This window comes from Perissodus microlepis, chromosome 1 (assembly GCF_051167445.1).
Source record: "Perissodus microlepis isolate ML-2025 ecotype Zambia chromosome 1, ASM5116744v1, whole genome shotgun sequence".
Taxonomy (NCBI): Eukaryota; Metazoa; Chordata; class Actinopteri; order Cichliformes; family Cichlidae; genus Perissodus; species Perissodus microlepis.
The window spans coordinates 38,151,508-38,164,183 of record NC_140461.1 but is presented as its reverse complement, the minus strand read 5'-3'; the positions used below and the strand labels follow the sequence as shown (position 1 = coordinate 38,164,183).

General features: G+C 39.1%; 1 protein-coding gene across 3 annotated transcripts in view; it reads right to left on the bottom strand.

Moving 5' to 3' along the window:
* Window positions 1–634: 634 nt before the first annotated feature.
* Window positions 635–12,676, bottom strand: part of LOC146394232 (multiple epidermal growth factor-like domains protein 11) — a 243,083-nt gene continuing 231,041 nt past the window's right edge. For 2 of the 3 annotated variants that reach the window (XM_084922887.1, XM_084922893.1), the window contains 2 exons: window positions 5,605–5,820; window positions 635–2,632 (listed from right to left, as the gene is read on the bottom strand). In XM_084922887.1, coding sequence (XP_084779013.1) covers window positions 2,427–2,632; window positions 5,605–5,820 — 422 coding nt within the window. In that variant the 3' untranslated portion in view covers window positions 635–2,426. Of the gene's footprint in view, window positions 2,633–5,604; window positions 5,821–9,550; window positions 9,605–12,676 lie in introns of all 3 variants that reach the window. The other variant, XM_084922899.1, reaches the window with a different exon arrangement.

Here is a 12,676-nt window from a genome sequence, read left to right as displayed (position 1 = left end):
CTAGGATAATCAAAAGATTCCCACTGACAGTTCCAGGATTTGTAATGTGGATAGCAGGATAAACTGAAGCAAATAAACAATAAACACAATGTGATTAAAATAGATCTGCGAATCATCCCATTAGAATAAATTACTACTAATAATTCAAATCTGGCCAATTACACCTTCAACTTTTATTAAAACCCAGCCATTCATTATCTTCCACCTACCATAGGCCAACAGGCAGCGTTCACCCTGGACAGGTCGCCAGTCTCAGCTAACACAGACAGACAGACAACCAGAATTTGGGAATTTAGAATTAAAATAACCCAGCTCCACTAACTGCATGTCTTTGGATTATGTGAGGAAGCTGGAGTACCCAGAGAGAACCCATGTAATAACAGGAAGAACATGCAAACTCCATACAATAAGACCAGATGGTGGATATGAACTCATTGGGCAGGCGTGCTGCCCCCTATTAAGACCTGGTTAGCAAACGGAATCATTTTTACAGGAAAAGGAGGACTCCCGAACTTCTGGTTAAACATTAAAAACAGAAACATTCCACCACATGACTGCAGCTTCATATCTCTGGATGAAAGGTGAAAACAGAGTTCGTTTGTTTGTTTTTTAAAATCAACATATGACACCACTCTCCTGAGCTGTGATGACTTTATTCATTTCAGGGTTTTCAAAAACAAAAAAACAAACACACACCCTCCCCCCCAAAAATGTAAGCAGCACTACATACACCTATACACGTGAACTATTGTTTGGATCAAACATATCAAACCAATAAAAAAACAAGATAAAATCAGAGCAAATAGAACAAAAACAGGAAACCAAATCATTGGGATAGCAAGCTGCACACATAAGATTGTCAACATGTCCTCTTATTGCTGTTTGCTACAGCCGAACTTTAGTTGCTTCAGACCCTTTTACTTTTGCGCACTTTGTAAATGCAAATTTATGATGAAACAATGTATCTGTAAGACAAAATAAAAATGTATTTGTGAATCCTTAATTCATTCCTTTGTGTAAGTCCTTTGGCAGCAGTTGGTCTTCATGAGTTTCAGCCAGTTAAAAGCCTGGTTTAAGTCTTCAGCTTGTTTTAGTTAACTGGTTGGGTTAAAATAACATTAGTTGAACTCATTCAAACATTTCTAAGCATTAGGTGATGAATAAATATAACTGAAAATCTATCATTTCATCAATTATAATGTAAATCTATAATCTGTAAAAAAGGAGAGCAGTCTGAATACTTAAAGTGATTGCATGTCTATCATTTTAAAGTTACTGCTACGTTGCATAAACACATCTAATTGTGTTTAGTAACAAAACTCTAGCGACTCTACAGTAAAATCAGGGAAGGAGGAAGTTGCCTACAGAACTGTTGTAACCATAACTTCCAACCTAAAATATATTTATATTTCCAAGAAGTATGTTCCAAATGGCATGTCCACAGTAGCATGACAATTATCAGCAAAAGAGCTTAGTCATCTGACCATGATCACAATAAAAGCCAAAGAATAAGGGTATTCCTCACTAACCATTATGCCCTGAATCACCTTTTTACATGCATGTATAATAAGCTCAACAAAGAAAAAAAATTACAACTATAATCACTAGGTGTACAGTAAGTGTACATCAAATACACCACTTTGTCTACAGTACATACAAAAAATAACGTTTCTGAGCAAAAACATGAACCCCAGCAGGATCTTTAAATATGTAAACACGAAATAAGAAACAGTGTGTATAAAATACTATACAGGTGCTGTAAGTCTGAAGATACTCCAGTTATCTTTTTTTTCTGTCCTTTTCTCAGTCCTTTTTTCTGGGGAAATAAAAGGATAGAGAGCCTTTTCTTCAGTGGAGTCCATTGGATTTCTTTCCCACAGCACAACCGTAATGCCCACATGATGTTCATTTGGACCTAACATGCTAGTAAATAAAGTAGTCTTTGCAGATGTACAGTGGGCCTCAGTCCTTTCTTTGGCACAGCCATTGCAGTCTTTACGTGAGCAAGTCAGTTTCTTTTTTGACATTCATCTTCTGAGTCGAGATGTCTCAAAAATCGCTGAAACGAGTATATTTATGTGTATATGTACTTGTATTACCCCGCTGCTGGCAATTTTGGTGTGAAATTAAGAATATAAAGATGTACTGGTGACTGACACAAAACAGCTCAGACTGGTTGGTTGGTATATCATAGTAAAATGTCAAACAGCCGTCTAGCAGTCTGGACACTGCAAAACAAAAAGAAAAACAAACAAAACAAACAAATAAAATGCTACTTAGAAAATAAATAAGTAAGTATTAGTCCCGGCAACACATTTTCTCCATCCTTTAAATATCAACCTGTATTTACTCATCAGTGTCAAAACACTTTCTACTTTCCTACTTCAGTTTCTTAGTTCTGAGTGCACTGGATTCTGTTGGGGGCCCTAGAGCAGGGAACTGGTGGGGCTGCCGGGCAGTGGGGGACTGCAGCTGTTCAGGGTGAGGCTGTGGCTGTGGGAGGGGCTGGGGCGCATTGGCAGCAGGTCGTAGTGGCTCAGGATGTGGCTGTTCCTGGGGAGGTCGTATGGGTTCTGAGGGTAACTGGGAACCACTGCAGCACCACTTGCCGGCACAATACTTATGGTTGGTTCTGGGGGAACAAAAACCAAGAGAGTGGGTCTTTTATTTCATTTATATAATTTACACAATGCAACAAAGTCAACAAAGAAAATAAGTTTTCTTCTGCCGTATTTCAATCAAGTCCAAACTTAGTAAAATGTACTACAGGCATCAAATTCAAACACTTGAACCACAGAGTGTCATAATTCTGTGATAATGTCATAATCCCCCTGGCATCTGGCCCCATTCCAGATTGCTTGAAAACAGCCAGTGTCTTTCCTTGTTAGATCCCACTGTTTTTATAATTATAGACCAATTTCCAAACTCCTGTTTATTTTCAAAATCCTTGAGAAAGTTGTTGATCTTCAGCTCCTTCAAATTATTGTAGGAAACAACATCTTTGATAAATTCTCTTGTGGTTACAGATAAAACCACAGCACTAAAACAGCTTTACTGAAAACAATATTGTAATGCACTCAGATAAAGGTGAGCATTCCATTCAAGTCCTGCTTGACTTATCTGTAGCCTTTGATACTGTTGATCAAGCTACTTATTAACAGACTACAAAACTGGGTTGGCACCACTGGTACTTCCCTCAGATGGTTTTCTTCATACTGATCAAACAGATACTTCAGAATTTCTATTGATCAGTGTATGCATTCATCTGTACTGCTTGCATGTGGAGTCCCCCAGGGCTCAATCCTTGGACCAATTCAGTTTTTTTTAATATATGTTACTCCTGGGCCATCTCATTAATGGGTTTAGTTTAATGTAGATGACACACGGTTTTGACATACCTTTCTGTCAAACCCAACAACCTTAACAGCTTCCCCTGCCTCAACAAACGTTTCTCTGCCATTACTAATCGGATGTGCTCTAACTTTCTCCATCACAATTCTGGTAAAACTGAGGTTCTAGCACACGGCCAAGACACATTCTCCAAGGAGGTTAGTCAGTACATTAGCCCATGCAATCCTCCATAACCACAACTGTGCATTAATGTACAAGGATTACCTATAAGTCTGCTGGATTGCTGATTGGTTGACAAGTGGGCTGGAAAAGGGAAGGGAGCAAAAGTGAACATCACTAGGAGCAAAAAAAACTTCAAAAATAAAAATACTTGAAAGCACATGGTTCAGTTCCACCTGCTGAACTATACATTTTTCTGTGAGCTAGTTTTATTAGTGTAGTGCGGTGACTCGTACAGAAAGGATAGCAGAGATGCTGTTTGTTGGGCTGCAAGACGCTAATTAAGCAATGAAAAAAATGGTAACACTCACTATGTGTTAACAGACCTCTCTGCATTGAATCATAGCTGTTATTAATCTCTGTCTCTCTTCCACAGCATGTCTTTATCCTGTCTTCCTTCTCTCACCCCAACCAATCACAGCAGATGGCCCCGCCCCTCCCTGAGCCTGGTTCTGCCGGAGGTTTCTTCCTGTTAAAAGGGAGTTTTTCCTTCCCACTGTTGCCAAAGTGCTTGCTCATAGGGGGTCATATGATTGTTGGGTTTTGTCTGTATATATTATTGTAGGGTCTACCTTTTGGAGATTAAGTATTGGAATTTCAGTAGCGGGACCATGCCTCCAAACACGCTCCTTCCGGTTCTCATCTATATAGGTTCCCCCAGTTCTGCGAGCTGTTCATTCTCGTTCACGTGCCCCGCCTTCCGTCCCTCCTTTTTTTTCAATCTTTAAGTTCTTCACTTCTATTTAGTACACGGGGATCTGCCAGGCCCGGGAGCCGTCGCCAGTCCCCAGTCCCCCCTAAATTTTTGCTTAGTGTGCTTTTCACTCAACAGACATCTACACTTACAGACCACTTCATCAGTTACACCATCCCAGTCCTGGGCTGGACCCCTTTTGCCTTAAAATGGCTTAAATTCTCTGTGTATAGCTTTAAGAAGCTGCTGAAAAGGTCAATTTTAACATAACAGCGTGACATAGTTACTGCAGATTTGTCAGTTTTCCCATGCTTTCTCTACATCAACTCTGTCTATCTAACATTGCCTCTGCTGCTTCTCTACTTTATTCATCAATGATTGTGCTTTCCACATGATAAGAAAGGGCAGATGCAACTTATAACTTATTTTTTTGTGCTTTCTCCAATACTCTCTGCTGTCATCTCTCTGTTTCTTCTTCTGTCCACCTCTGCATTCTCTGTATTTTTCTCTCAAGATTTCAACTGGAATCGCCACTGTTCTAGCCAACAGAGTGGTCAGCTTCAGGGCAATCAACTATTCTCTGAACTAAACAATGAGCGCAGCCTAATGTTGTTGCACTGCAGTTCATTGTCCTAAAGAAAAAACTATTCCCAAAGGAAAAGACAAAGGCAAAACTAGGGGGAAATCAAGAAAAAGAACAAGAGTAAGTTAAAAAATACCTGCAACAGGCTGCACACAGGCTGAAGCATGAGCACATATTGGACATAGGCAGGCTGCGTGGTTTGAACAATGGTAAAGTGGTCCGAAGGGGCCGTAGGTCTGACCAGAAAATATCCCCCACACTAGTACACTGCCAGGAGCCTGAACTGTTGATACAAGGCATGATGGATCCATGCTTTCATGCTGTTTACTGATCCTGCTGTCTGAATATTGCAGCAGAAAGTGAGACTCAGCAATGTTTTTCCAGTTTTCTGTCCCCTGATTTTGGTGAGAACTGTATCCACAGTTTCATCTTTTTAGTTGACAGGATTGGCACCATTTCTGCCATGTGATTGGCTGATTAAATGTTTGTGTTTAAAAGCAATAGAACGGGTGTATCTAATGAAGTGGCTGGAGAGTATACTTTAGTGCAAAACAGTAAAACTAATCACAATAGTGGAATTCTTAGTGCAAAACTGGGGTTATATTATTCAGCCATACAAACACTGTGCTAATGGAACTCCACCTGCACCGTCCTCTGCTTGCTCTGTATGTGCACTTTGACTGTGTATCTCAAATGTGCCTAAAAATGTTCTTATTAAACGAAAACAGGAGACAAATGTAAAACACTGCAAATGTACCCATGTTGTAGACATTCTTGGCAGGCACAGTGGTGGTTGTAGTACTGATGATGGTAGCAGAACAGCAGTGTGCCGTGTGTTCATGGTGTGCTGGTGATTTCATCTCCACGTAGCTGCTCTCTGAGTGCTTACATAGACTGGGATTGTCGGTTATGGTGGCGTACGGGTTTTCACTGTTGAGGGAACAGGTGCTGGACAACGAACTCTTCACATAGTCTAACGAAAGAGTGAGACACAGACTGTTTAATCTTGTGTGGTATGACATTATTCAATGCTTAATTAAAAGAGGAGGCTGCTCCAATGTCCACAGTGGTCGAAGGCTTAGAATTCCAATTTTCAAGTTTTAATACTATTTCATTAACGGATAAAATTCTTTAAAAAAAACTCTTCACAAAGCTCTGTTTTTTAAAAAAAAATCATTTTTGATGATTTTAACCCAGCAGAGCTCCAGCTTTTCATAAAATGATTTTTTGTGTGTGTGTCAAATCAGAAAGACGACTTTCTGCAGCTATTTCCTGCATGACTGAAGCCAGATTCCTGGTCATTATTTTAGTTACCATAGTGACCAAATTCTCCTGCGATAACTGATTATACCATGTAGTGTTAAAAGAAAATGAGACACTTCACAGTGGTAAACACGTCTCTGTCACAACCTTTTTGACATATGTGTTGCTGCCATCAAATAAAAATGCTGCAATATTTTTCTTATAATATTATTTTATTTTTCAGTTTAATATTTTTTTTCCTAGGTTCTACTGTGAATAATATATTGATTTCTTAGATTTGAAACTCATTCTTTTTTTTTTTTTATTTACACTCTATATAGTGTCAGCTTTTTGGAATTCAGATGGAAAAAATATAAATTTTTATAAGAAAAAAACACTTTAATTTTTAAATTGCCATTGCTTAGGTTGCATTTCAAGACATTAGATGGCTGGAAAGGTCCTAGTCTAATCCATGGACCTTATAGTGAGATAAGCAGGTATTCTGTTCACCTTTTTGCTCAGCGTAAAGTAACTGAAGAGGGAAACAGACCAGACTCAAACTCTAAAACGAGAAGCTGAGTGTGCCTGTATGGAGCTATGCATCTCCTCTATACCAACAGAGTGAGAGACTTTTTAAAGCAATGAAAATATGTGTTAAGTAGGAGCGGCCCAGAATTTAAAATAATCTGTATTCCTCTCTAAAATCAATACATATTCTGTGTAGTCTTTTAGTTGGATTTGTTGTAAAGAACAAAAAAGCTGAGGAGTTTTCCTTTAGGAAACATGGATGTTAGAGTCTGCATTGGAACACTTGACACCAAAGATTACATTTTAACACCAACATCAGCACTCAAGGGCAGAGGTTAAAACCTGCAGATAAAGGAAATGTAAATCAAGGCACAAAAAGAGCATTCAGTTATAGAGAAGGAGAATTCTGTTTCCGAGGGGGAGTTTTGGGGCTGATGAGGGTTAAAGCAGGAGGATGACCCCAGCAGGGAGGAAAAAACACAGTGAGAAGAGACGTTGGGTTCACCCTGCAAAGACACAAACACATCTATGAGCACAGGCTGGAAAGGATCAAGAGGAACAGTGACAGTGGTAGTAAAGTAACACCACCTTTGTGGCATGCTGCACCTTTTTCTTCATCTACATGAAATCACACTCTGCACTGCGAGCAGCTCTGCGAGGCTGTAACTGAAATGGTCAGACATCACACTTTTTCCTATATTTTAATTTTCACCATTCTCGCAGGAATGATAAAAATAAAGATGTTAGCTTTATACTGTTGTTGCAGGGGTGGATGCTGATGGACAGCACTTGTGAGTCCAAAGTTCAGGTTCAGTTTCTGAATGTTTTATTTTCAAATCTCGGCTCTCGTCTAACTCACAGAAGAGACGACACCAGCTGCTGTTCAATTTTCTTTTTTGTCTTTTTCCTAAAACAAATATTTCATACAACTTAAAATCGCAACAATAAAAGCACATGCCTACACCTCACCACTCTATGAGCCCTGAAGGTGTCCTGTGTTATCAGACCCCAGATGGTAGCAGCAGATCTTTAGGGCCTGAAGTGATCAGAAGCCTCCAGAGATCTGAATAGAGCTTTCCTGCACATGACATTGTGGTTTTCTACTTGTCCTTCTCTATAGTGCTTTGATAGCTATTAAGGGGGAGAAAAAATAGTTGCCTATTGCCTGTTGCTGGGCTGTGTCACTTTTGAAAACAGGACGGTGCAGTGTTACATCCTGGTCTAGGGGTACTGGAACACAACATAAGGTTTATAAGGAAAATGACCCCGCCCTAGTCCCCAAAACCATACCCAGAAGCTGATTTACAAGTGAAAGGTGGTTTATTGTGTCTAAACTGAAGCTTAACTTAACTTAAGCTTCAGTTTAGACACATCAGCTTCTGGGTACGGTGTTGGGGACCAGGGCGGGGTCATTTTCCTTATAAACCTTATGTTGCGTTCCAGTACATGCAGTGAACAAAGTAGGGCTGCCACAAATGATTATTTTGATAGTCGACTAGTCACCGATTATTTTTGCGATTAGTCGACTAATCAGATCATCATCCATTGGACGTAAAACGTACAGCTTATTGCACCAGCAGCATCTGCTCTTATATAACTATCATTAGCTTACAGCTTTAAGTGTTTAAGGTATGTGCTAACTAAAAATAAAGACAAGATGATAGTTTATTAAATATTAATGAAATTTGCAGATTGTTTCGGTGAAGTTTAATAAACTCCTTGCTATCTAAAATATAACAGGACACCGGAATATATTCTCGAGCATCTCACACTTCTGATAATTAGTTGTCTGCTTGAAGTTTATTCAGCTGTGTAAAAACTATAACTTTAATCTCAGCCAAACCGATTTACTCAGGAACAAATAAAATACTAAAAAAAGCCAAACAATAACATTTTGAAGTTATCTAAGTGACTTATATATCATGTTTAACCTGAGTAGCGAAAGACGGCGGTGGGTTTGAAAACATTTGCCAGGAGTCCGGTGTTCTCACGGGCTCTAGTGAGCCTTGCCCCCGGCTCGCTATCGAGCTAGTGGGTAACAGATGTGTCCGAAAACGTCGGAGCGCTTTTGAAAATATTTGGTGTCTTGATAAACTGAGCAGATATTTGAGGTTTACACAGTTAAATTCTCGCCTGAAAATATGTTAAACGTTTATTTTGTGACCCAGAAAGAATAATAAGAGTAATATTAAAACTAACTAGCTGCCGCCATTGTTGGAAACTGAGCTGGGCTGCGCTATGAATTCTGGGACAGAGCTACTTCTTCTTCTTCGGGGTTTAACGGCAGCTGGCATCCTTGTACATGCAGTGCTGCCATCTTCTGTTTCAGTCCGTTATTACACTCTTAAATCCTACTACTTATTCCTGCGTCTTTTGTGATCTTACAAAGCTTCAAATGACGCGTCGACTATTAAATCAGTCGTCGACGATTTTGATAGTCGACGTAATCGTGACTAGTCGACTAATCGTGGCAGCCCTAGAACAAAGTATTAGTTATTACTAATAGGGGGTCTGGTAAAAGGCACGCCTTGTGGTGAAAACCTTTTGGAGTAGGTAATTATAAAGCATTTCTTTAACTCCACAAGAGCTGGCATTCTGGAAAGATCCAGAGCATTACAATTTATACATATCAGAGTTGCTGAGGTGCTGCCTTTCATGTTTCAAACACATCAACTTTAAGAAATAACTGTTCACTTGGAACTTGATCTAACATAAGATAAGATGATAATGTGCTAGGTGACTGGTACATAAAAGGGTCATTTTAAACTGGACTTCCTGTAAAATCAGTATAATCAGCAGGTCTCCTGTTGTGTAACATGCAGTTTGGATATTTCAGCACAGGCCACAAGAAGCTGGGGTTTTAAATGCAAGAGAAACGGTCACTAGCTAACTGTTCGAGTCAAAGGTGACGAGAGCCCTGTGTGGCACAGTACCTCTGTGGCGTGGCTCCATGTGGTAGCTGTAACGTTGATTAATGCAGTAAACACCTGCACAAAGAAAAGAAAGACCACAAGATTTATATGATTATCATAAAGAACATTGCTAAAATCCTTTTAAAAATCTATTTATACGCATGACATTTTTATAGTTCTTGACATTTTAGATGCTCTATAAATGTATTTTCCCAGTCAGCACTCAGTATCCATGTCAGAGAGACAGAGACATGTCAGATGGACATGCATTTTTCTCCTCCTGAAGGGAGGAAGTATGTTATGTCTGTGAGTTTGTTAGCAGTCTAGCATCCAGTTTTCAAATCGTGTGATGATTGATGCAATAACAGGGTGAAGTCATAATAAAAACATCATAAAACATCAAAGTTTTAGTACAGCATTCGCTCCTCGGAGAAGGTTGTGCTCACTCAGTGCTCTTGCTGTACATACAGTCTGGCAGCTGATCATTAAACTGATCTTGTTTTACACTAACTCATGGCTGACTGTTGAGAAAACAAATCTAGCAACCAGACGTTCAAAAGAGGATTTAACAATCATCTTTTTAAAAAGTTGTCAGGCGACCTACGAATTCTTACCAAACTCTATGTTTAAACAATACAAACACAAAATTGTACAAAGATATTTCACATTTTGAAACCTGTTTAACATATTGACATGTTTTAGAAAATCTGCTGAAAGATTCAGCAGAGAAATCTCCAAAAAAGAATATTCAATAATCATGATCTTTGATGGTTTAGAAAGCACTGCATTAAAACATCAATCACTGCTCAGAAATACTTCTGATACTTATTATTGGTGAACATCAACGCATTCATAAATACAAGCTAAAATTCTACCAAATGCCAGCATGGATAATTAGAGGCTGTGTGGTGAATCAAAAATGCTAAATACTTGGAAATCAGTGACACCATAAAAAGAGCAAAGGGAATGTCAGCCTTATCAGCACAGATTTACAAGTCACTGTCCATGATCTTATGTAGAGTCCATTTGTGCACATCGCATGGGGAACTTTCACCTTCCGTGGCAAATGATACTTAAGTGTAAACTTGGTTCATATTGGAGCAACAAACAAACAAACAAACAAACAAACAAACAGGCTTTAATCAGTTTACTCAGATTTGCTTCTACAGCATCCTGATGACATCATGTAGCAATCAATGTCTTTATTTTTGTCATCAACAATTTTTATTTATTTCATTTTAAACTTCAATAACAGAACTTAAGGATAACTACATAAATAAATAGTTTAAAAAACAAACAACAACAACAAAACAACAAAACAAAAAAACAAAAAACAAAACACAACAAAAAACCAAAACAAAGGGAAGTTATCCTATTCTTTCTTCGCACACCAATCCCCACACCACCACTCTGTCATTACTCCTGTTCTTCAAGTTACAGAAAGCCAGCTTGTAAAGGGGACCAAATACAATCATATTGAGGCAATTTGTCTAATAAACCGTAAGTCACTTTTTCGTAAGACGCCAACTTAGCCATTGTCTTTAGCCACTCTTCATAGGGAGGGGGGTTCTTTTTCCGCCAATGTCTTAGCAGGACCCGTTCGGCCGTAGTAAGAGCCAGAATAATCCATCTTTTTGTATAACTGGAAAAATCTCCATCAGAAAGTTCTGTGGTTATACCAAGTATGGACAGTTTTGGTGAGATACCAAATCTCCTTTTTTAAAACACTGAAAATTACCTCCATTATATTTTCCCACCAATCCCGAAGTGCCGAACAGCTCCATAAGATATGTAAAATCGAAGCGTTTTGACCATCACATCTCCAACATTCGTCCGTAGAGGCCAGGTTCCATTTATACAATTGTTGCGGTGTTCGATGCCACCTATGGATTATCTTAAGTTGAATAAATCTACTGCCTGTTTCTTTATACATAGTATTAACATTTTGAAAACATGAATCCCATTAAACTGAAGATATGTCCAATGCCACGTCCTGGGCCCAGTAGCCCTTAACTTTCAGGAGAGGGTCAGCTGACCGTTCTTGCAATAAGTGATAAATCTTAGAGGTAATGCCTTTACCCAAGGGTGTTCTTGAGAGCAGGACTTCCACAGGGCTGCCCACAGGACACTCAAGGGGGTTCCCAGCCACTTCGATAATGAACTATGTATTTGGACATATCTCCAGAATTGATTATGCTTCAACTTATATAACTCCACAATTTTATCAAAGCTTAAAAAACATTTAGTCCCACAGTCAAATAAATCTGATACATTAAGGATGCCTGCTTTACGCCACTGTAACCAGTCAACCGATGTCCCTCCAATTAAAATTCTTTTATTCCCCCATAAGGTTGCCGAAGGTGATTTAATCAAGTCCCAGCGACCTGCCCTATGTAATTTACACCACAATGTCTTCGCATTTGCAATTATAGGATGAGTAGTTTTATGACTGGTATCAAACAGCTCCCTCCAAGGAGAAATACCGCCATTAACTTCCGTCTCTATATGGGACCAGATGGGTTTAACTGGTGCAGTAGGTAACCAAGCTCTAAGTTGTTTCACGTTCATCACCCAATAATACCATTGGAAATTAGGCAATGAAAAACCTCCTTGTTTTGCACTCGCTTGAAGTTTCTTAATACTTAAACCATGCGGTGAGCTACCCCAAAGAAACTGCCGGATCAAAGTCTAGATCTTTGAAATACTTACCTGGAATGTGTAATGGAATATTAGATAAAATATAAAAGATCATGGGTGCAGTCATCATCTTAACACAACTAATTTTACCCCATATCGTGAGACGTACTCTGGACCATCTACCAAATTCCATTTTTATTCTTTCAAACGTTGGCTCCATATTTGCTCGAACCATCTTAGTGTAATCCGAGGTAATTTGTATCCCCAAATACCTCAAACCATTCACGGACCACCGAAACTCCCACTGTTTAAATAAAGTATGGGGGCAGTGTCCTGACATAGGCATTGCCTCTGATTTATCCCAGTTGACGCGATACCCTGAAAGCAGCGTAAAGCTTTCTATACATTCTAATAGGGCTGGAATTGACTTCCCAGGCTGGGTCATGAGTAACAACATATCATCTGCATATAATAGAAGCTTATGTTGACTATTACCCATCGAAATTCCAA